Genomic DNA, 24,463 nt, shown 5'->3' with positions numbered 1-24,463 from the left:
TACTGCTACTGCTACTGCTGCTAGTACTGCTAGTACTGCTACTGCTGCTATTACTGCTACTGCTGCTAGTACTGCTAGTACTGCTACTGCTGCTATTACTGCTACTGCTGCTAGTACTGCTAGTACTGCTACTGCTGCTTCTCTAACACGGACATTAAGCCCACAACGGAAAGCCAGGGAATAAAGAGAGGAAACAACTTCCGGTGGTAGTGCATCCGTCTGTCGACTTAATTTTATGGCATCCTCTATGTGCCTCCTTCACGTTGCTATCATAATTATCCTTCCTTCTCGAAAAGTCTGTGGATCGAAACGTTGCAGTTACCGCCACTATTACTACCATCGCCATTCACGGTATCTCAAATGACAGTGATACACTATCTGCCAACATACGCCAATCGGCGTCAACGTGTCTCAGTTTGTGGTGTGATGCAACTCGTACAAATTCGTTTCTTCTATTCGATGATAGAAATTCGTCTCATCGACTCTGTTCCACTACTCCTTAAAGAAGATATTGTAATTAGCAGTTTATTCTGACGGTTTTTCTCTTCCTTTCCCTGTTTGTTTTAATTATTTAACAGTTAATTATTAATTAAATCTCTCGAAATTTCTACTTTAACTTCCAAAAATCTCCCAAATACTTTTGCTTTTGCCATTAATATGATGTGAAAAATCAGTCACCTTCGAACTTGATACTTTTTTATGCCACTGATTTTCATTTGTTTTCCACCATGTCGGTGATTTATTTCGGGAGAACACTCTGCATTTTGTTTCTCTTTTCCGAGGCTTTGAAAAATTCGTATACTTTTTATGTTATTCTAAAAAACTGAAGTTTTATTTTTGATAATATCTTTCGTGTTTTAGTCATGATCTTATCCGAATATTATCGCTTGTTAGGGATGTGATGCCTTATTTCCGTTTTTTCAACCTTTTCCAACTGATAAACTTAGAAAGTACAAATACCCCACCTCATATGTAACAAATCGTTTTTCCTCGATTTTTATTTTTTTTTCGCCACTTCCGTTAAGATGTTCAATTTGATAGTTTTCCGGAAGTAAGGAAGTCACACTGTGCCCTTTCTGTTCTTAACTAGTTTTATCCATCACCACATATACTTAAGCTCATCACTCCAAGGTTTGTTTATAAATTAATTCCATTCTATGTTAAATTTTATAAACTTTGATCATATTATCTCCAAATAGCTACCGAACATTATTTCAGCTATTCATTACTTGCTCTTCGAACTATTTAAGCAACCTCTTGATCTTCGTAAACATCGACATTTGTTCTAAGACGGCGTATGAACTAGTATTGATTTGGCACTAGTCATCATCATCACTATCGGGTCAGTACTAGATTATTATATCGATGGGAAAGTGCTGCAGAAATCTCTGATGGATTCAGATGACATATGCAGCTTGAAAGGATTGTCCTGACAACTATATAGTAATAATGGTAATGCTTGATCCAGTTTTGAACTGTTCCTCTATCCTTCATCTTGACATGTCCAGAATGACAGCATTGGATGTCCGGTGCATGTCCTTGAATAGGAAAGAATAGAATCATTTCATCTCTTTAAACTATCTGACGTTTTTCACCTTTTTTTTTTTTAAAGAAAAGATAATGGAACCTAATTTATGGAAATTTAAGATTTCTGGCCGCATTTCTTTATTTCTCACAGTTCACTGCAATATCCGTGTCATGCTTTCTTATCTTTTAGCCTCAAATCTAAAACTTTCAAAGAACTAACTGAAACCCTTCATGTGAGTGTTTCTTACTTTGCAGAAAATCCAGCGATTTCAGTATGATTAAGTTCTCCAGTATCTTTAATTTTGAAACATTCTCCGGAAAGTAGTTGTCTTCTGAACTTCTTAGACATTGATCATTGTTCTTCCTCTCTCGAAAAAGCGAATTATGCAACTTAATGTTTCTTGAACCTACCATATTCAGCTGTCTTGCAGTTTTAAGTATAATACTGAACGAAGTGACCCCGTACAATGAAATAGTACTGATGGTCCTGTTATAATGAAGTTAGATTAACTGAATACTTGCTTGGATATCTTATCTCATGTTTTGTTTGCGACATTTCAGCTGTGCTATCCAAAGCAGTTTCAGATATTTCTGATTCCAATGCTACTATTATTATTAGTAGATTCCAGTTTACTTTACTATTTTCTACCATTTGATCCCAAAAATGGATAGTAGAATTCGTGAGAAAGTATGCCTCCAAACATTTGTATTAAACTCATGGTGGAAATTTGCTTGGTGCATTTTTTCGGTTTTTACGAAAATTTAAAGGTTTAAAATTAACATCAGTTCAAATTTCGAGGCCAAAGGATTTATTCATTTTCTAGGAAAACATAATAACTTTTACAACTATTATCAACGTTGTCCGGTATGCACTGCAGCACGCAACCCCTTGATTCTGTAATTGCATTCCAGATAAAGTAGATTCTAGCAGATTGATGTAATTGATTTTTGGACAGTCTCGTTTACTTACCTTTTTTTTGAATTCAAATTTCAATCTTAGCTAATTTGATGTCATGTCTAAAGTTACCGGAATATCATCTGATTGTAATTTATCTATGTAAATGACTGAGTGACTGTGATCATTCAAAATTTACTTCTAGACGCCTTGACTATTGCATAGAAACGAGACTGTACCGTGGTGAGTGTTTACTATGATAAATTTAGTAATGGTTAATTGTAATGGCTACGAGCACGTATGAAATTTATTTTTTACATGAAATCAAATCATTTCTATGAAGTCCAAAGAAAGAGTGAAGTTTAATTCTTTTAATTGAAAATTTTGTCATAGATGTTTATATTGGTATCAATTCATTATTCTTGGACTTCCTGTGTTCGCTAAGATTTGTTGGGACATTACTAAGTAAGTAAGCCAAATTTTTGTTGAGTATGACAGCAGTTTTAATCAGCTCATGCATCAGTTGTTCGTTCATAGATGAGCAGCTTTCAACAGATGTATCACTCCGTTTTTTGCTCTTCCACTCCTTTCAAATAAAAAGAATTTGATTTCAACCAGCAAAAAAGAAGTTCGACTATGATAGCAAATTCTTCCATCTTTCTACTTCTCAGTTAAAACTAAAAACAACAAATGCCGATTTTAAGATGCCATAAATTGCAAATGATTTTCAATCATTTAATTTTAAGTTTAATCTTAAATCAATTTTTCTAATTAATTTTAAATGAGCAAGAAGAAAACTGCCTTCTTTATAATTTTGCTTCAGTAACAAATTTCTTATCCAAAATGTTCATCTTAAAAGAGTGAAATAAGAATCTGTTGCATTTTCACTCAATACAAGCATAAATCTTTTCCACTAAATTCAATTTCTATCAGGAAAATAGAACTTGAAGTCCTATTGAAATGATAAAATCGATCAATTGATTTCTTGAGAATTTTTTTTTCTTTTTTTAAAATATAAATCTCACACTGAATATAGTGTATTATCATATAGAAAATTAATGCATAACGAAAATACAATAATCACTGGCCGATTCCATTAGCATTTTGCTCGATCACAGTGTAGCAAAATTCTTTCCGCCTTTGCAACTCTCTGATTCGTTGTTCTGTCTCCGGATTTCCTTTTTCTTTTCTTTTTTTTCTTCCATTTTTTCAAAACAAGGAGTAAGTGAAAAAAGAAACGGGAAATGACAGATGCGCTTTGGTTTATTAACTATTAGCTCCTAAAAATCTCTTTTTTCAATCCAGCACTATTCCAACTTATCTAACCTCACTGCTTTCCTATAAAGTTATCACGATATCTTTGATCAGGTTATTCATTTTAAGTACCTTTCTTCACACTCTTCTTCTTTACTTTGCTTGCAAAAGATTAATCAACAAATTTAATACATTTCGTTAAATTCCCCAAAAAGATCCTTTTTTTTTCACCTGCCAAATCAGTTGGGTTATTTTCTCGTCAATTTATTGAATTGTTAAGGAAATTTCAACCTTTAACATTGCTTCATTACTTTGAACATTGTAGAAGGCTTTGTTTGGTGATTAATCAAGAATGTTGGCATGAACATGTCAGAAAGGTTTGATTCAGGGTGAAAAGTTCACACAACCATTTTAATTCACTAAATATTCTGTAGAATTTTGTTTAGTCCAAGACGGAAATTTTAATTAGAAATGGTTCGAACTGCATAGCATGGATTTAGAGATTTAAATTAAAATTTAATTTTTCCTTTATGGACATCACTGATTTATTGATTACTTTATTTTATTAACTACTCAAATTCTATTTAAAATTCGTATCATAATCTAGGTAATTATCTCCTGAAAGCTTCAAGTCCGGAAATTTTGCTTCTCTTGTCGTCAACTCTACTTGCTAGCTTTTTAATCAGGCACAAATAATGTCAGTTAATGTCACAAGGACTTAAGCAGTCAGTAATTCAGCTGACCAGAGATATTACAATAGATGCTTGGCAATTTAAGAACTTCATATTAGTGACCTATAGTTACCGCCAATATTTTTTTGTCTCCAGGCTATATTACTGGTTTGAATTTAAAAATCCAATACTTGTTCGAAGCATCGTTTTCTTCAGGTTCTTTAATCTAATTTTATTCGGAACATTACTTGAAATGTAGATGAGATGTCTGCTTGTCATGAGATTTCATTCAGAAGTACCCCAGGATGAAACTTTGCAAACTTCAAAAATATGTAATGTTTAATAAGCTCAGTCCGATTTCTTTTCTGAACCATTCCGACGTTGACAACATGGCCCAAAATTGTGCATATTGATTATTTATTAGCAGTGTATTTGTTAATCGTGCTAAATATTTGCTAAACTCTCTTTCAGAAACATGAAAAGAAATTGTTTAGATTGGACGGAAGACGTCAATCAAATCGTAGTAAATCTTGCTGGAAAGAGCACGATTTGATGTTTGATGAATTGGAATTTATTCATTTAACATGCAGCCACGACTGATTTATTAATTGAACGATCAATTATATTATATGCATAACAAGCTGAATATTACTTGGATAATGTGCAAATTTCATTCTGCGAACTAAAGATGGTCATCATTGCGAGGGGGACGATTTCTTTTGTTGATGAACAGTCCATTTGAAAGCCGAAAGTATAAGAGTTATTAACAGAAAAGGTTTTGCGGTAGAAAGAAAGTGGCTTTCAATTTTGAAGAGATCATTGAATGGAAGGTAAGAATTCAATCGAAATTTGCAGTAACTATCAGTTATTCTGTCAGTCCTTCGTCATATCTATCAATTTATTATTGCTTATTTTAGTTATAAAATTCAATGAACTTACTATGCAAATGTGAATTTTTTCGTTTGCTTGTAATATAATTAAATCTTAAAATGCCATTTAAAAGTGTATTACTAATCAGCGAATAAGAGCACAAAGATCAAGAAGTAAATTAAAGTAGAGACGGATCATCTGTTTAATTTCACTATTTCTTTTGAAAAAAATTGTTTTAATATTGATCCATTACCCTTTAAATTAACAGTTATGGTGGAATACGTTATTCTTTCTTTTTTTTTTTCGAATACGTTATTCTTTTTCACAATAATGATTATCAGGCAAGTCAATGACATTTTCTCATTCCTTTGTGTCCTTGTCTGAAGTGGCCTAATATAAAATATTTAAGCAGGTAGTTTCCGCTCACCGCTCAACAGTCAGGACGTAAATTTGAACCAAAATTTGTACCGGTCAGTACCAAAAAACTTTGACTTTTGAACTGATCTTTGGAATGCATCAAAAGAATCTTTTGAACCATTTCCCTGCGTACACTAACTGAAAACAAAAATTGAAATTGAGAACTATTTACCGTATGATTTAACTAAATTCAGTTTCAGTTACATTAATTTTTTCGAGAACGTATCGACCAGATAATAATGCAAGTTTCAGCTCAAGAGAGTGACAGATGGCGACAATTTTGCATGCAGTACGCAAAGTCAGTCGCTTTCAAATTTGTGGAAAGTTGGCATCAGTATTCGACGAGTATTGGTATCGCTCAAAACAACGTCTCCGTTTCAGATATCGTTCAGCAATTTACCCATACATTAAGTGAAGAACTGACGGAAAGGCTGACAACCCCAAACGTCATTCTTCCTGTAACTACCTTTCTTCAAGCTGTATGCATTAATCCTCATCTGAAGTTCCCCTTCGATTAGTTTCATTAATTTATTTCATTCGTTTATATCACATGATGAAGGCAGGTATTTCTTCTCCCTCTATTCATAGCGATTTCTATAGAGGGAATAAGTGTAAATCCATGTAAGTTATCCGCATATAGATTTAACCTTTCCCTTCTATTTATCCGCACCAGTATCACTATGGATGGACAGTGTGAAATGTAATGAAAACTTTGAATTCAAGGGGTTAGACAGAAATTGTGGTCTAATAAACTGTCTACCAATTTATGACGCTATATATTGAAATGTGTCCATTTCTCAACCAGTTTATCCACTTTTTGAGCGATATCTTCATTTACCTATTTACCCCTCTGATCGCTTCCAAAGACTCTTAGTAATCATACCGTACTTCACAATGGGTAAAATAACACTGATTGTCCGTATAATTCCATTACTCATGTGTAATTTGGCATGATGTACGTTTCTGAACTTAACAGGGCATAACATGGTATAGTATAACATAACATGATACGACTTTTATTTTGTACAGTGCAAAGATCAACTGGTGCACAAGAAAGTGATGTTTAATATCACTTCCACTGGTTTCAGATGGTTAAAAGACTTTATAGTGGGTAATGATATAGCATTTGCAGTTCGAAACATTTAACGATTGATTTAAACTTCCTTTTGATCATTGAATTTTTCTCTTTTTATGTTTGTTACCTCTTCTTTTCATTTCTGCAGAATAAGTTACTACTTTTGAGGATTCTGTGATTGTCGATTTTTGTGTTAAAGTTTTTGCATTTCCATATTTTCAGAATGTTTTATCCAACCGTACAGCTGCTGATAGCGTCAACTACCGTGACCGTTCAAGAGGTTGGAGATCTCTGAACGAATATGAGCGACCAGCAAGCATAGCCGACATCACCTGGTTGTCACGATCAAGGTCTGAGATGGCCTCAAGAGAACGCAGTATTCTGGTCAGTTCTATATCTTATTATGCTTCGCCGTTTCGGTGTTTTTTAAAGATCTGTTAAAAAACAAACAGCAACATCATTTTATGTGATAGGGACATAATTATTCATCCTGAATTTATAATTTGAATTTACAGTTGAAGTGGGTTTCATCTCCTGAAACTGGTAGTCTCACCTTTGAAATCCTACTATCATTCTTAGTTTTTAAAGTTTTCAATTTGAATTCACAGCAGCCGCAAAAGCTTTTCTCGAATTCCAGGTAGATTCAATGACTCAACATCAACCGACACCCTCTAATTCCAGTCGGCCATCAACCAAGCGACTTTCTTGGTTTCGGTCACATTTTCATGCTAAAACAACGGTTGAGTTGATTCGTGAGGGCAGTGTAAGGTAAGACTATGCGCATTTGTCGTTTAGGATGTTTCCTATCCGAAAATATTCATTCTTTAAATAATATCACGAACTTTTCAGTTGGATTTTATATGATTTTAGCTAGTTTACTGGAACAAGAGAAGCTACAAAACGAAAACGGAGAGGTGGGGAAGGAGGAAAAAAGGACTAAAACTATGATCAAATAGTTTATTGCATGAAAAAAATAAAATAATTAAAATCTGTTTGAAAAGACAACTCTTTCCTTTTAATTATTAGCAATTTATTGCTGCTAATAATTAAAGAAGAAATCTTTTTGTATGTCTCACTTGAATTAGAATATTACTTGAATTTCATCTACAAACTTGCGTTTTTGAGTCGTTGCGATGCGAGCATTGACTTAGGCACTATACGTATCTTTTTTCTTTCCTGTAATAGTTTATGCAGATATATGAGTGGTTTGGAACTTGAAACGAAGCAGTGGCGAAAATGCAGGCTATGTCTTGTGAAAACGGCTGGAGGATATTTGTTGGAGTTTTATTCACCACCCAAAGTAGGCGAAATTTTAAAGAATTTTTAAATAATCACTTCCGAGATCATTTTTTCACTTATGAAACTAACTGTGTTATAGCAAACGATTCACATTCATTTACCCATTCTTTTCAAAAATGTATCGCTAATATTAGTGCTAGCTAATATTTGTGCATAATTGTGCACTCGAATAATTGCAAACTTTGAAATTTGAAATGATACTAAATGCGCTTTGGTTGCGCAGAATTTCAATTGTGCATTGCACATCTTGAAAGTGTTACGATTACGACTGTCCAAACCGGAAAAAATTACTCCATTCTCTAAAACAAAAAAAAACCTACTTTTAAGAGCAGTCGAGCGAAATCGGGCATTTTTTGCTTGCTGATAATGGAAATCAGGGAAACAACACCGCTAGAATTTGAGGAAGGAAATGAATCGATATTTGCTATCCGGGGATATAACGATGTTTGTTTTGGCTGTTCGTAATTAATTACACTCCACTACTGGATTTTATTATTTTTGATTATCAAAAAACGAAGTGTTTTTAACTGATTGATGATGTTGGATTATAGTTGTGTATTGCCATTAAGCATAGCAGATTGTTCCTTCAATAAAATTTCAGGTGGAATATGTGATCGAGGCAAGAAATCCGGATGACTGTCAACAGTGGTTAGCTGTGATACGAGGTTGCGTGTCGGAGAACGACGCTAATTCTACTCATAGATTCGTTCGACAACCGTCTGCACCACCAGTTGGCTCCAGCTTTCTTCGTAATCGACAATTTTTTTCGACACGGTGAATTTTTATTTGCGTGTAAGTAAAAAAAGAGAATCTTAAGTCTTAAAAAGGCCAGACTAAGGTGGTTTGTTCTTGATAACTGAATTTCGTCATGGAAAACTTATAACACTTCATCTATTTTCACTTCGAGATTTCTGCTTTTAAAATCCTCTCTTCTTTATAAAATTTGATTTTTGGATTGCCAGAGGTCATTACCGGGACATGAAACTTTGAACTCAAAAAGATGATCAAAATGAAATTATTTCACGAGGTGAAGTGTTTGATTTTCTATCAGACTTCCATCATTTAATGATAAAATAACTGAATTATATTTCTGAAGAGTATCTTACAATCGGAGTTCCAAAATTTGGAAGCTTCTACAAATAAATTCCAGGTCATTAAACAATGTGCATTCGATGTCATCAACGGGGATGGAAACGCGAATCCCCATCAGAACAGTACGCGGTTCTACACCGGGATTGGAAATCTATCCATGGTTTCATGCGCGTTTATCCCGCACTGTAAGTGCGCGATTAGTGCTTCACAATGGAGTTGATGGACATGGTTTATTTCTTGTACGTCAAAGCGAAACACGCCCTGGCGAATTTGTATTGACATTCAACTGTCAAGGCAAAGCTAAGGTTTTGGTCATGTGCACAATATTTTGTTCATTTTTCGACGTGTTGCTTTTTATTAGTTTGACAATTCGTTTAAGTTTGAACTTGCGTGCTTTAATTGTTGACATCGTGTTAGAGAATGACAACATTAGATACTTCAGATACTTTATATTTCCTGTGACGAATTGAGAGTTCATTACGGTAATTACAGCACGTACGGATCGTGATGATGCCTGATGGGGAGTGTCGCATTCATCAGATGATTTTTGAGACAATGATTGATCTCCTGGAATATTTCCGAGACAATCCGATACCTCTCGAAAGTTCGTCCACTCCCCCGATACTTCTCAATGAATATGTTATTTGTATGCTTTTCATATTATTTGGCTTATTTTCCCCACATTTTTTTTAATACATTACAGCTTACCAGCCCTTGACAAATCGTAGATGAGTGGAACATAATAATGCTATTCATGATGTATTTGAACAGGAATTGACACTTATGATAAGTGGTGTGAAATGTTTGCAGGTTGGCGTCGGCGATCATTAGCATCGCTTGATTTAGATGTTCGAGATTTTTTGACGTATGCTGGTTCGGTTCGATTAGATATTCGGGCACTAGAAGACCTTGTACGACACGAACAACATGATCGTCAGCATCGGAGCACAGCACTTAGTAATACCTATCGTTACCAGTAAATAATGGCTATCATATTGTCATGAACCCGATGCCAGTCCGATATTAACAATGATGAAATTCCTTATTTTGAAATTCCTTGTTAGAAAATTCAAAAATGCACTAAATCCTAGTGATCTAAAGAACATGAATATGCATGTTGGCGATGTCGGGATTTGGGAATTGCTGAATATGCATGGATAACAGGCTCAGTTTCGCTTGCTCATATCTTCTAATACTTTTTATCGTTCAGTTCGACGACATATGCATGTATATGTATTTCTTTGCCATCCGTTCTTTATTCGTTACTGTATCGGATCAAATTTGTTCTCTGCCAATTAATATCTGATGGATAGTACAATTTCTTCAGTTTTATGGCTACTTCCTTTTCAACTGTAATATTTTGGTCTTTAAAACTATTTTTTGAAGTACATGCAATATTTTCTTCCGAACTCCAAAGCTTTTCTCCGGAAGTGGCAGGAGGTTTTACTGAATTTCGAATAATTCTGATTGACTAGACTAACTTATTATGTTACAAAGTGCGAGATTTCGTTAATTTCCCTAAGTAATCAATAACCACAACCAATATTTGATCTCTTATCAGTGCCTCAGAAGACTACCTCCGTACACATTTTCGGTATTCCAACCGAAAGAAAAGATTCTGAGTTCCAATTCCTTTCTATTCGTCTAATTCGTACCTCTTCACTCCCCGTGCCTTACCAAACAGGACTTTTAGTTCCATCTATCCAGATACTAATGATATTTTTGTGCAGGTTTTCCTTCTGGTCATTCTTTTTTATTGTTTGTTTTGCTTTATATTTTGTTACCCTTTTCATACAATTTATATAACTTTTTCAAAAATTATTTATACAAAATCAGCTAATTTGTCCTCCTGGGAGAGGAGGGAGAATCTATAGGCATAGACGTGTATAATTTACCAAAAGCCTTAACAGAAGAATTTATCTATTGCAGTGGAGAGACAAGGAAAACCGTCGACAAAACTGCTGAACAAGTAATTTCGCTGACCCTGATTGTCTTGTAGTTAATCATTCGTTGTTGGTGAGCTGTTATGGGGACCCGCAAATCTCTCAGAAATTTTCGCTGTCAATTATTTTAACTTATAATAATGAATGGTGCAAGTGTCACGTTGCTTTGCCACTCGTATGTCATATTTGGTTCGCAACTAATTGCGACAAACCTACTGAACGATTCCTTTTCATCGCTTCATAAGATGTATTAGTCAAGTGATGCTAGGCTGTTAATCATATTACAAGAAAGAAGAAAACTCAGCAAAGTGACAGGCGAAGTAACAGGAATCTTACTACGTCTGAGAATCGTTAAAACTCTCAATAGAGTAGACGGCTAGGTCGTCTTCACGTTTGAATCAGGCCTCTCGATGTGATAAATCCATCTTACACTAAACTACTGCCCAACTCTTCCCATTAGTCTAAAATTAAGTGTGAACCTAGTTCTATATTAGAAAGCAAGAAGATTCTCTTGTCTACTTTTACAATGGTTCATTATTCGAAAATCTGCGCACGGGACAGTTTAGTGATCGTTGATTGAGGCAGTAATTCAAAAGTTCGAGTCAAATTCAGTGTGACAAAGAAAGGGCAAAGGAATTGAAAGTTTTCACCAGCTCCAGGACATTTAATTGTGAAGTGAGTTAACTTGATCAAATTTGCGGTAATGGTTAATTTCAGGCGAGATTCACTGATGAGTGATACTAAATCGTATCTTAATAAACTGTGAATCAATATTTGCCATCGCTGTGATTTTTGGATTTCACTTTATTTCTCTCTTTTATTGATGCAGTACAGCACTCTTTTTTACTTTCTATGTCCAAATTGAGTTATTAAGTATGCATATCCTTCCCTTTGTAATTGTTTATCAGTATCGCTTATGAACTTTTGTCGTGAGTGATGACAGAACTTGTTGACAGTTGTCGAAATGCTTAAGCGTGCATACTGACTACGGTAAGCCATGAAAAGCTGAAGGCTTAAAGTTCCTCAAAATTTGGATTATGTTTGTAATGAGACATAGAAATGAGATGATGGTACTATTACCTCCCTTTCCCTCAAACAATTCGGATTTCGGGATGGTACTTGTAGGATCGATCTAATTTCCTCCTCCTTAAGGAGGAAGTAGGTAGATCGACTTCAATTTCTTCAAATCGTGGATATCAAGAACCAAAGAATAAAACCGTTTCTTTATGTGCAGTAAAATTGTTGATCTTTCTGGACAGATTGGATTGCAGAGTGAACGAAATGAAAAGTAGATGCCAAACTTTTAGAGATGCTGGAAGTACAGGAAAGAATTTCATATTATTCAGGAAGAAAGAGAAATTAATGAAATCTATACTATTTTCGAGGTCATTTCATGAGGAGTATAATTTTAAACATGCAAGTATTTGAACTTTTACTAAACGAATAGTGTGTGAAGCTACAAAAATTTTGAGAAGAAATCTCTTGAAGGTATTGGCCTTATTGGCTTGTCACTTTCAATTTCAAATTTGGGAAACGGGAATTCATGCTTTCGTCTTTCGGAACAACCTACTGAACTGACCTCATTATTTTTAGAACTTATGAAAACAAGCATTTACGAAACCTATCTATGAAAAAGAGCTGCAAACTTAACTATTTGTACGAGCGTGAGTAACTTACCTAAATTAAATTCACAAATGAATATAAAGAAGCTACAAAAAGTAAAGACAATTACTTTTATATTCAGAAGTTTTCGCGCTGCTTTAAGAAGTTAACTTCAGTTTGTGTATATAATATCAGAAATATAAAGTGAAATTCTTGGAGCTTCCAAGATGTTAGTCAATGAATTGCGTCCGATAATGTGAGATCCGTCTCAGCATAATTGAATTAATTTTCTTGGCAGAGATCATTAAATAATTCCACTTGGTGCTACGATTCTTTTTATCTTTACACGCACACATACTGCAAAGTGTAGTCTGGAAGGACTAAACAGTTTGTGGGGATATGAACTGATCGGATTTCATTTTAAAACCGTGGAAACGTCAAAAACATGAACCGCTTGAATGTAGAAAACCTCATGAACTATTCAAGAGATGAAAACTTGGACGAGTTATTCAGCATTGTTAAGAAATAATGTTTGGATGACATAAATGGATTGCTGTCCTTGAGATCGGTCGTCGAAAAGTGATCAAATAATGCCTTCACAGGGCCAAGAAAAAAAAACGAATAACAAAATCAATGGACATATGGAAGTTCTGCTTTACAAACATGGAACAATGTTCGACGAAAACTCAATGAGATGCATTTCACAGCGCTTATCGCAAAGACTTTTCTGGTTGAATAGGTTGTTCAGAGAAGAAGTTCTCCCACTCATATGAAATGTATTGAAGGCATTACAGTTCTACTGGACCAGTTATCAAGGAATCTTCTTAAAATCACTCTGCAGTTTAGTAGAATGAGAATTTATCCCTCAAACATTTTTTTTCTATTTTGAAGTGAAAATTTGTGACAATAGAAATATAATGTAATCAGACATACAATTCTTCTAAGCTATCAGAAAAAAAGAATAGAACTCCTGTATGCTTACTTACATGAATCCATGGATGCATATTTGAGTGGAGATAAAAACGAATTCATAATATACTTCGAAAGCTACATATGTATCGTTTATAGGACGAATAGAATCAGAAAGTTTGCACTAAGCATAAATAAGACAGAAATGCGCAATTCGGAAGCTTCTCTGACCGTGCTTCCTCCTTTTTTTTCTGATATCATCCAATCCTTATAGAGGTTCCATAATGGACCGCAAACTTGGATCGGTGTGTAAGTTAAAATCCACTATTTCCTGTTGTCTATATTGCACAAAAAATATATGACTTGTTTTTAAAATTGAAAATCATAACCATAACATAAAATAAGTTAGCTTTATAGTGCTTACTAAAGGTCTCGACACCCCATCTTTTGTTGTTGTCATTAGTTAATCAGAAATGAATTTCGAACAATGAATCTCAAAATCGCTTACTAACAAAAGTAATTGAAAAAGCTCACATTCCGCGGATTCCAGTATTTCTGTGAAATTAATTATATTGTGCAAGAGCTGAATTTCTTCCGGTGTAAAGAGCCTGTAATTAGTGAAATATCACGTTTAGAATTTTAACGAATGTCACTGTCAACTGCCTTAGTAAGTTAGATTTCGTTATAAACTATTTCATGCCTTTCATGCCAATAATTCTATAGTTTTTATTGATATTACAGAAGAGGAGTGAACCGAAATCGTTTTTTTTCCTGTTTTACCTTAATATTCATCCAGTCCGCAATATGCACTAACTGATCGGATAATTGATTCGAATATAGGAAAAACTGCTGAGGGGGATGTTATCAAATTTAAAAAAGATTTAGGTCATGAGAAATTGGCTGACTAAGATAATATCTCACTATTGCCATTCTATTTTATGATCTGGAGACTGTTAGTATAAAGATATTCTGCTGATATCAAACAGTGACAAGCAACGAAATTTCAAATAGTTCAATATTTAGCGTTTTTCAATTCTGTATGAGAATTAAAAAGGAATTAAAACGTTGTTTTACAAATAATTATTTGAAAAACTGGAAAAGTGAAATCAATGCAGGAAACACCTCAGTATGTGACAAACGCTGACACTTCTATTCTGTGCTGGAATAACAAGCATTCCTTTGAGAATCAATACTTTGAGAATCATTTTTTTTCTTTTTAAAAAAAGCAATCAATGGATAATGTAACTATTGACAGAGGAGCTGCGACTAATTGCAAGCCGACTTTTTGGCATTTTTAAAAAAGAGTGTTATATTTTAATTTATTTGGGCTGCTATTTATCTAATCGGTGAGCTGAAAACTGCACCGTATCTACTCTAAGATAAAGTTTGGGATGACTGTGCTGCATATGGATCATTAGATTTATTGATTGCATCGAGATAGGTTAGACGTTATCAATGTCCAATCTCCCTTCTAACCCCATGATTTGTAAGCATGGGGTCAAAGTTGGATCAAGTGTGCTTTGTCCATCGGAATATTCCTTTCATATTTAAGGATAAATCGTCTGAAAAATGATTTTGAATTCGACAGTCAGTCGGTGATTTCCGATCCTTCACGGTTCATTTCCATGTCATCCCAATTTCTTGGTAAGTTCACTCGTTCTTGACTGTATATGAGAGATACTTGAAGAACGAAGTCAGATGCGGGATCTTGCTAGTACATGGCGAGGGCACATCGTATGATCGAAGTTTGTAAAGTGGGCTGTGGTCGTTTGGAGGCAGGGCTGGGTAGGTCGTCTCCTGTTGAACAGGACTGCGTATTCGTTCTCGCGTGTGGACAGGTGTGCAGGTCGGCAAGTGCGAGGTGGTGTGGGAGACTGGGTGGTTTGAGACCATCGATTGATTGAACTGAGTGAGAGAAATGCATTAGATACCAGTAGTTTATTTCAGTTGATGGTTTTGATGTCGTTCGCCTTTGTAATGGCCTGATTTCTCCTCAGTTTTTTTTATCACACTATTTAGGTGTATTTTTTATTGTATACCCAATGAATTGTTTGGGTTTCACTTCAGATGAATAGTTTCCTTCATCAAAGGCGAGTTCCCTCACAAAGTTGAGGAATTGCTGGTACTAATTCGTGTTCTTATCTTTTAAAGTCTCGTTCTCTCTTATTTCTGTGTTTTTTGTTCTTTATATTTTTGCTTTGCGCTTATTCTCTAATATAATTCTAGTCTACGATGTTTTTAGGAACAATTTATCCTGCCGTTTTCCTGAGCTGCATAACTAATCTAAGATGAAGTGTGTGCTCTAATAATACCCAATGAAATTGAAGCAAAATTCTCTGTTCTGTTTAGGCATAGTTAAAGTTTTTTAATTTCCTGTTTTATCCATGTGGATTATGGTTTTTTTTCTTTTTTCAGTTGGAAGTGCTTTTATCTTGACTTTTTTTCTTTTTTTTGTTTCTGCTCCAAATTTTTTCTGCCTTAGTCCTTATGTAATGATGCTAGTCTTACAATGAACGATGCCCATACTTATCAGTAGTACTTATTTTTGCACTATATGTTTGAAATGCCACCTCTATTTAATCATATTTTGTGTATATTCGAAGCAGATCTCAAAACTTAATATGCTGGTGGTGGTCTAGTATTAGCTTACTTAGTGGGATCATTGCATTTTTTATCATATCATTTTGCATTCTTTTTCATCTTTCCATTAATATCGAATTTCACAGAATGGATTGCAGGATAAGAATTAATCAGTTTCCATTTGCTAATTATGCAGAACGACGAAGGAGCACTTGTTGAGCTATACATACCGAGGAAATGTTCTTCATCGTCGCGTATCATTGCAGCAACTGATCATGCAGCTGTGCAAATCGACTTGGTTGATGTAGATCCTAAAACTGGACGCATGGTACCTGGAAAAGTTATAAGGTATAAATAATTGAATGTGAGCGTCAGTGTTTCTGTTGAATGATCTCGTAGACTCTGCGGTTGCTTAAGATAATTTTAAAGAGGAATCAAATTATTTCCAGATTAATAAGTTTTATTGGAGAGATTCACAGATTTTCTGTACAACAAACACAGTTGCACTTCTGCTGTAATTTTTAAAGATAGTGATTCTTTATTTTTTCAGTTAACATTTCTTTACTACAGATACGCAATTTGTGGCGAAATTCGGTGTATGGGTGAATCGGATGACTGCATTTTGCGTCTTGCGAAACGCGATGGTTTGATACCAAGTAGTTTTTAAATTTTGAAGGATCATTTGATTATGATGTTCGTTCTTTTCCTCATTGTTATGTTTTCTGTGCTATTATAGCTATAATAAAGTAATTTTTTTTTTATTGGACTGCATTGCATATGGAAAATGGGCGACAAACGCTAGAGAATTTAAATCTTTTAGATCTTTCTATATATTTCTGAATAACAGAACTCTCTGAATAAATATTTTTGTTTCTGAATTACTATGGTGTGAATTCCTATGGTCTTAAGCTAGGTATTCTTTTACCTGCGCCTAGATGAAGTATGAGGAGAAAGTTGACATGACCAATATTAACAATTTTAGTTAGGGTGTGATTTTGTTTGACTTTTAGAATTTCTGAGTTGGACAAGCACATGCATTATTGTTGAGTGATTTGAGTGATATTTAACCGGGGTATGTGGTGTCAAAACATCAAGGATGTAAATTCGTGGGTGGAAGTTCGGTTCTTAATTCTGTGATGGGGTAATGTGATGCAATTGAAGAAGTGTGATTAGAATCGATGAGTTCGAGTGGTCAAAATGATGTGAGAGTGTGGCCAACAGTTCGAGGGGAATTATTATGCTCGGAAGATAAGACAGTGTTGTGAGTGGAAGAGAGGAATAATTAATGTGGAAGTCATAGACAATTTGGGAGATTCGTTGAAGTTAATAGTTCTGATTTTGATGGTGAAAGAAAAGATGCCAAAAATCGCCGATAACCTGATTTCCAATTACTTTAGATGGAATGAAATAGAAGTCAATTCGAAAATTCATCTAGTCTTTTCTTATCTTTCAGCGATTGATTTGCTTAATGATTTATTTGGACTTTACTCTTGACTCCACTTAAACATTTACGCTTCCAAAATCTTGGACTGCAATTCGACAGTTCCCTATCCTGTTAACCTTATTGTGCCAAGCATAAGGTTTTGTAGCATTTCAAATTTTGTAACCTTCGGCTCTCTAAAAATGAACATACGGAAGACCTTGTATAAATTTATGCACTGCTTCTTATCCAAGTCAGCTTTAGGTTCCTTCCTTCACAATTGGCATATCCCCCAATTTTACTGTGTTTCTTTAGGCTGATATCTGTTACAGTAAGCCGAAGTTCGAATGTCTGAAACGGAGTGACGGTTTCAATCATATGATGTAAGGTCTTGAATGGTCCAACATTAAATTTAGTCATCACTGCTTATAGTATATGCAATAATTACTTTGGTTGTCCTCTAAGGTTGTCCTCTAAGTATAATTTTTACTACCTGATTCGCTATTTAATTCTGTGATTCATTCAAATTCACTAACACTAAGCATAGGGTAGGAACATTCAAGTACTGTTGTAACATAAGCGCATTTATATTCGTCAAAATGAAATCACTACTGTTTTGTTTTCTTTTGAACTTCCCAAACTAGCAAACTTTTCATTTCAGTTGTTGAATTTAATTGCAGAGTGCTTCACGACAGAAGTCGTGTTTGATGACAATGTGCGGGGATGAATAAATGAGGAATGTACCTTCAGTCCTTTCCTTTTTACGTCATCTTTGTTGTTTCATCGCTTCTCGTCCTGTGACACGAGCGAAGCATTCATTCCTTATGATTCTATTGCTCTTTGTAATGGAAAAATCTAACAAATATCGTTCACGAAACTATGTAATGGTTGTCGGAGTTACTTGTCATATTCCAATTCATATTTTTATGTTCAGTTATATTCGCTATTTTTTTCAAAATAAAAAGTTTTAGAAAAATACCGAAATTTTTTTAAGATCATATTGGATGAAAAGAAATATTGGCGTCTGATTTGGTAAAAGGAACCGGTTCTAACAATCAACAAATATAACATCAAGTTACGAGATCACATACCTTTCATTCCTTGTAGACAGGAGCTATCCGTTCACGTTGGTATGTCTTTTTTTTTACATTTTTTTCAAGAAATTCTAAAATTTTAATAAATGATTTTCTTTAAATGCAGTTTTTCAGTCATCCATTAGCATTAAAAACGTGAGTGAGAGACTGTCATTGTTATTCAATGATCGGTATAACGGACTGTACAAACTGTTTTGCTGTCCTATCCTCTATTTGTATAACCGTTTAAAATTATTCTAAAATGACTTGGCGAGCATTGCTTGAGATGAACATTCATGCTTAGCAATGCTTGATTTCTCTTTTGAAAATCTTAGAAGCAGATGTTTTTTTTTTTCTCGTCAGATAAAAGTCATGGTATTGTTCAGTCCTAAAAAACTAACGCAGTAATTACATTGTTGGGAGGCGCAGTAGGAAATGAAAAATTAATGGTTCGTAATTGGAGTTTACAACACCTTCGATTCTTCTGTCAGTTTGGTTTTTAGCTGTTTTATTCCACCATCTTCATACATCTGACAATGTATATTATCAACGTTATTATCAGAAATCGAAAGAAAAAAGCATGGCAAGATAAATTTTGGATACTGACCAAAGTTTTCTGTTTCTCGAACTTGTGCACATTATTTTCTAGCTTTCCCTACTTCATAAGTAATTTACATAAATTTCCCAGTTGTTCGTAATTTTAATTTGGGGTTTGTAAATTTAATAATTTTGGAAGAACTACAGTACAAAAAAAAGAAAAAAACAGGAAAACTGTGATGACGGTGGCAGTGATGGATTGGTTGCGAACACGGCTGGACATAATTGATTTGATTGTTTTAACCATCGTACTGCTTACAACAGTCTATTATTCCTGGAGGTCATGGATCGGAAAAACCACTAATAAGTTCACACCAACTGTCTTGCCATCCTACACTTCTCCCAGCAATTCATTTGATCGACAAACTTCATTCGTTGCACGTATGAAATCGGAAGAACGAAAGGTCACCAGTTTTTATTTTTATTAATTTGCTTCTGTTATCAAGTTGATCTTTTGCGAGGCTGTGTCAATCTTGATATCTTTTTGATCTTTCTTAGTTAATTTATTTTTTGCAGGAGGTAGGAAATATTTAAAGGTTTTTAAAATGCTAAAAGTTTTTTTGAGTTGTGAAATCTACCCTTACTTTGTACTTCACTTTCTTTCAAGAAAATTCTTTCTTATATATAAGTTGAATTAATGGAATCCGTTGGGAAATCCAATTCTTCAGGGAATTTTAAAGAATTTCTTACTTTTTTACATTTTCCCTTCTTAAAGTTTCCCACTCATCTATCAATTCAAACTGGCGCTAAGTATCAAAAATCGATTTTTTTCAGGTCTTAATAATTTATGGCTCACAAACGGGAACAGCTGAGGAATTGGCTGGTCGTCTTTCTAAGGATGTTCAGAATTACGGTCAGAAGGTTTGTTTTCTGATAGAACTATAAATTAAACGATAAATCATGTTTTCAAATAAGCTGATTTTTTTTTTAGAATTTGAACTTGACAAGCAGGGTGGAAAGGGAAAAATATCGTTGGGCTTTTCAGTTTTTAATTTCTTTTTTGATCCGTGAAGTTTTCAGGCTCTTTTACTCGACCCAGAGGAAATGAATGTTGAGGATTTCGAAAAAATTAAAGAAATTCCTGGTGTTCTTCTGATATTATTCATGGCAACTTACGGGGAAGGCGATCCGACAGATAATGCGCAGGAATTTTATCAGCATGTTTTGAATACGGACCTCAATTTGACAGGCGTTAATTTCGCCGTTAGTTTAATGTTGTTGCATAGAATTGAACTGGTTAGAAAAGACTTTTAGAGCTTAATTAGAACGAACTTTTACGTGTTTGTCTTGTACTGCATGAATTTCGCTATCATTTGTTTATTCAATTCTGTCTTCTTACCCTCACGACAATTAACGTTAATATGCAATGGGTGTGTTAGCATACTAGTAGTAGCTGGTTAGTTTGGAGATGTAATTTTCAGGTTTTTGGCTTAGGTAATAAAACATATGGGCACTTCAATGAAATTGCGAAATATTTCAACCGACGAATGGAAGAATTCGGTGCTACGCGTATTTACAGCCTTGGCCTCGGCGATGATGATCGAAATCTGGAGGAGGATTTTATGAGGTCTGACATTCATACTCATACATTTCTAATTTAGAATTTATTCTTTTCTTTCTTCAATCTATGGATTTTGTTTTATTTCACTCTTCATTTGTATTACCTTCTGAACTATTTTATATGTTTTAAAATAATATGCTGTGATTTATTTTCGGAGCTGTTTTTGAAGTGTTTTAATTTGCTCTTCAGAAATCAAAGCTTATATCTTTAGGTGGCGAGAAGGCTTTTGGTCTGCTATAACAAATATTTTTGGTTGGGAAATTGCTGAAACAGGTTCATTACGACAGTATCGCCTTGAAATTGTGGAAGATTTCTCGGTTAAATTATTCACGGGGGAGTACGGCCGACTAGGATCATTTGAAAAACAAAGACCGTCAGTTCCCTATCATTTTTAAAGTTGTAAAGATTCCTGAGAAATTACCAAAGTTGTCATGGTTCATTTCGATAATCTTTTTGGTTATTGGTGATGACTTTCGATTTTTAGGCCCTTCAATCAGAAGAATCCATTTATCGCTACTGTTAATATTAATCGTGAGCTACACGATATGAAAAGTGATAGAAGTTGTCGTCACATCGAATTTATCATCAGTGAAGCAAGAATGAGGTTAATCATTGGATTTTCGATTCATCTTTAGATTTCCATAGCCGCTTGATTTTTAACAAATATTAAACTGTTAACTAATAGTGCAGTGAAAAGCTTTTAGGTATGAGGTGGGTGATCATTTAGGCGTTTTCCCAACAAATGATCCAGTCTTCGTGGAAGAATTGGGGCAATTGCTTGACGCTGATATGGATCTACGTTTCAGTCTGGTTAATCTTGATGGTATTAATTACTGTTTTCGTTGTTCATTAAAATATTCATTCATTTGTATCGGCAGAAAGGGACATTTTCTTGAATTTATTCTTAAAATTTGAAATGTTGATTTAATTGTCTTGAAACCTCTTTTACTGTAATGTTGCTTTTAGAGGAAAACCTGAAAAAGAATCCATTTCCGTGTCCATGTACAGTAAGAACCGCTTTTACTCATTACGTAGATATCTGTGCACCAGTTAAATCCAATGTTCTGAAAGCATTAGCTTCCTTCACAAGTGCTGAAGATGAGAAAGAACGTCTTTTATTGTTGAGCACGGCAAATGAACAGGGTTTGGTAAGTCTTAAAATGGTATTACTTTCTGTCGGGTCATGTGTTCTTCGGAATATTTCCATCAGGAAATAAGATTTCATATTTGCAGAAGGAATACGGGAATTATATTCAGAAAGAAAGGCGTTCTATTATTGATATTCTTCGTGCATTCCCGACATGTAAACCTCCAGTTGATTATGTTCTAGAATTGTTGCCTCGTCTTCAGGTATCTTTAGGTTCAGTTTTTCTTCAAGGTGTTTGTCAACATTCTGCAACAATATAAGTCGTTTTCTTTGAATCATGCTGTATTTATTGTGCTACCCGTATACCCGTAAGTTTTTAATTTTAGATCTTGTTATTTACTTGTATGATGACTTTGACTGAATAATTACACAACATTTATTTGTTGCAGCCTCGTTATTACAGCATATCATCATCATCCAAATATGATCGTGAATTACTGGCTATAACAGTTGTTGTAACAAGATATATGATTGGCAATCGATTAGTCAAAGGAGTTTGCACCAACTTTCTTCTCCAAAAAGTTATTTTCTTTACTTTTTTAAAAGTTTTGTAAGGGGTTATTGATTTATATCCCTCCTGTAATTTCTGACTTTCAAAAATGAGTCTTCAATAATTCTTCAGAACAGACGGATTTGATCATTTGACTAGTTATCTCATTGCATATTATTATTTAAATGTTTTTCTGTCCTTTCTTAATTTATCAGGTCTTTTCCATTGCATACGCCTTTATGTATTTTCCCGATGTCTTTAAGATGCGTTGGAGTTATTTTTATTGATCAGCAGTTTTTATTGAAGGGTGAAGGTTCTAAAGTACCAATATTTGTTAGAAAATCAACAATGCGATTACCACATCGACTGGAAACACCAGTTATTATGATAGGTCCTGGGACAGGCTTTGCTCCATTTAGAGGTTTTCTCCAGGAGCGAAGTTTCCAGAAGAAACAAGGTAAAAAATCATATGTAAGACACATTAATTCCTAAAATTTAAGTTTTTCTTCCGGCAGTTTTTTTTTTGCTGCTGAGAATGTTGGTTTGTAAAAGTCAATTCAAGTTTAGTTAGTCAATCAAGTAATAGTTTATAGGTTCTGATTTATTCTACAGTCATGTTATCTTCCGAAACAAAATTGTTTAGGCCAAGGCATTGGGCCGATGATATTATATTACGGCTGTCGACATCCAGAACAAGATTACATTTATGAAGAAGAACTGAAGAAATTCATTGAAGATGGTGTACTTTCCGAACTACACACTGCATTTTCCAGAGTTACTGCAAAAAAAGCAAGTCTACGTCTTTCCATCCATATGTAGAACACATAACAGTTCTCTAAATCTAAATTACTCGAAATTACCAGAAACCAATAATCATAATAGTGCCTTTGTTAATCATAAGTAATTGCTTCAGATTTATGTGCAAGATGAAATTTGGAAAAGTCGCGAAGCAATATGGAGAGCTGTTGAAGATGGTGCAAATATTTTTATTTGTGGGTATGCTGACTTTATTTTTGATTCATTTTTTTATTACATGAATTATTCAGTAACTTGAGAACTCGCTTGTAAATTTGCTTTTAGCTCTTCAAACTTCCTGCTTACCTTTCTCGTTTTTTGCATGTTACTGAGATTGTTTTTGAGCTTTCGTGTTATTTTAGCGATGCGCGTAATATGGCACGTGATGTGCAAAATACATTCATACGAATATTCATGGAGGTTGGAGGGAAAACCGAAATTGAAGCACAGAAATTCCAAAAGGATTTGGAACGGAAACGATGTTACCAAACAGATGTCTGGTCTTAATAGGTCTTTGAATTTATATTTTACAAAGTTCGATGTCTAGTTTGTGCCTTCATTTCGAATTTATTCGCTATTTTCTTACCGTTCAAAACTTCATATCACCGTAAAAAGATCTTATCTGCGAAGGTCTTCTTCAGTGTTAGAGCAGTTTAATGGCATTAATAGTTTGCAAGAAATCATTTTTGCGAACATGAGATTGCCTCTCTCTAATCCATTCAAAAGTCAGTTATCATCACAGTGGATGAAATCTTTCTAATTACAGTAGTGAGTCAGAATATTCTGCATACGAAACATATCACATATATGTTAAGATTTCAATAATGAGTGTTGTGATGAAATTAAGCAAGAGAATAAATTGAAATTCAGGTTGTACTGCTTTCTATGTGTTCTGATGACAAACAAATCACACTCATTCTTGCCACAGCAATTATTTACATGATTCATTTGTATCCAACATGGCTGCATGCAGCCAGAGAAAGCAATGACTGCCCACCTGACTAATGCAGACTGCTTGGGTGAAGCATCTGAATCGCAAAACAATCTTTCCTATTCTTTCAATTTGTTTTCTGTACGGTTAGTACCATACAGAAAATGCTCCCAAAGCAATAGACAAAACTGAACACATCCGGCAAATGTTCGTTCTTGTAAGCTCTGTCACTTCTTTACTCTCCTGATTTCTCATTCCTTTTAAAGCCAGTTAATAAACATCACTGGTGTCTATCACATGATAGTGTCCAGCTCT

The 24,463-nt window shown here is 34.5% G+C and overlaps 5 protein-coding genes across 5 annotated transcripts; 4 read left to right on the top strand and 1 right to left on the bottom strand.

The window, feature by feature from the left end:
- Window positions 1-3: 3 nt before the first annotated feature.
- Window positions 4-346, bottom strand: LOAG_18632 (hypothetical protein; the record flags this gene model as incomplete). Its single annotated transcript, XM_020451295.1, has 2 exons — window positions 4-140; window positions 199-346. Coding segments are annotated over 2 exons (285 nt in total), but the record flags the coding sequence as incomplete, so codon positions are not given.
- A 4,672-nt stretch (window positions 347-5,018) lies between these two features.
- LOAG_00959 (hypothetical protein) lies at window positions 5,019-10,123 on the top strand. The gene is made up of 10 exons (XM_020445606.1): window positions 5,019-5,177; window positions 5,887-6,113; window positions 6,932-7,093; window positions 7,347-7,477; window positions 7,904-8,009; window positions 8,336-8,452; window positions 8,610-8,782; window positions 9,159-9,405; window positions 9,593-9,704; window positions 9,911-10,123. The coding sequence occupies exons 1-10, from the start codon at window positions 5,171-5,173 to the stop codon at window positions 10,078-10,080; spliced, it is 1,452 nt and encodes a 483-aa protein (XP_020303957.1). The 5' UTR covers window positions 5,019-5,170; the 3' UTR covers window positions 10,081-10,123.
- Window positions 10,124-15,272: 5,149 nt separating this feature from the next.
- LOAG_00958 (hypothetical protein) lies at window positions 15,273-15,498 on the top strand (the record flags this gene model as incomplete). Its single annotated transcript, XM_003136498.2, has 1 exon — window positions 15,273-15,498. One exon carries the CDS (start codon window positions 15,273-15,275, stop codon window positions 15,456-15,458), a length of 186 nt encoding a protein of 61 aa, XP_003136546.1. The 3' UTR covers window positions 15,459-15,498.
- A 638-nt stretch (window positions 15,499-16,136) lies between these two features.
- LOAG_00957 (40S ribosomal protein S21) lies at window positions 16,137-16,890 on the top strand. Its single transcript, XM_003136497.2, has 2 exons — window positions 16,137-16,482; window positions 16,705-16,890. The coding sequence occupies exons 1-2, from the start codon at window positions 16,325-16,327 to the stop codon at window positions 16,799-16,801; spliced, it is 255 nt and encodes an 84-aa protein (XP_003136545.1). The 5' UTR covers window positions 16,137-16,324; the 3' UTR covers window positions 16,802-16,890.
- Window positions 16,891-18,542: 1,652 nt separating this feature from the next.
- On the top strand, window positions 18,543-23,870 carry LOAG_00956 (FAD binding domain-containing protein). Its single transcript, XM_020445605.1, has 15 exons — window positions 18,543-18,684; window positions 19,394-19,628; window positions 19,999-20,085; window positions 20,245-20,427; window positions 20,646-20,791; window positions 20,997-21,158; window positions 21,270-21,389; window positions 21,490-21,608; window positions 21,752-21,933; window positions 22,019-22,135; window positions 22,322-22,453; window positions 22,729-22,879; window positions 23,066-23,211; window positions 23,336-23,418; window positions 23,580-23,870. The coding sequence occupies exons 2-15, from the start codon at window positions 19,404-19,406 to the stop codon at window positions 23,722-23,724; spliced, it is 1,998 nt and encodes a 665-aa protein (XP_020303956.1). The 5' UTR covers window positions 18,543-18,684; window positions 19,394-19,403; the 3' UTR covers window positions 23,725-23,870.
- Window positions 23,871-24,463: the final 593 nt, after the last annotated feature.

This window comes from Loa loa, assembly GCF_000183805.2.
Source record: "Loa loa unplaced genomic scaffold supercont3.411, whole genome shotgun sequence".
NCBI classification, from domain to species: Eukaryota; Metazoa; Nematoda; class Chromadorea; order Rhabditida; family Onchocercidae; genus Loa; species Loa loa.
This window is presented reverse-complemented; position numbering and strand designations above follow the sequence as displayed.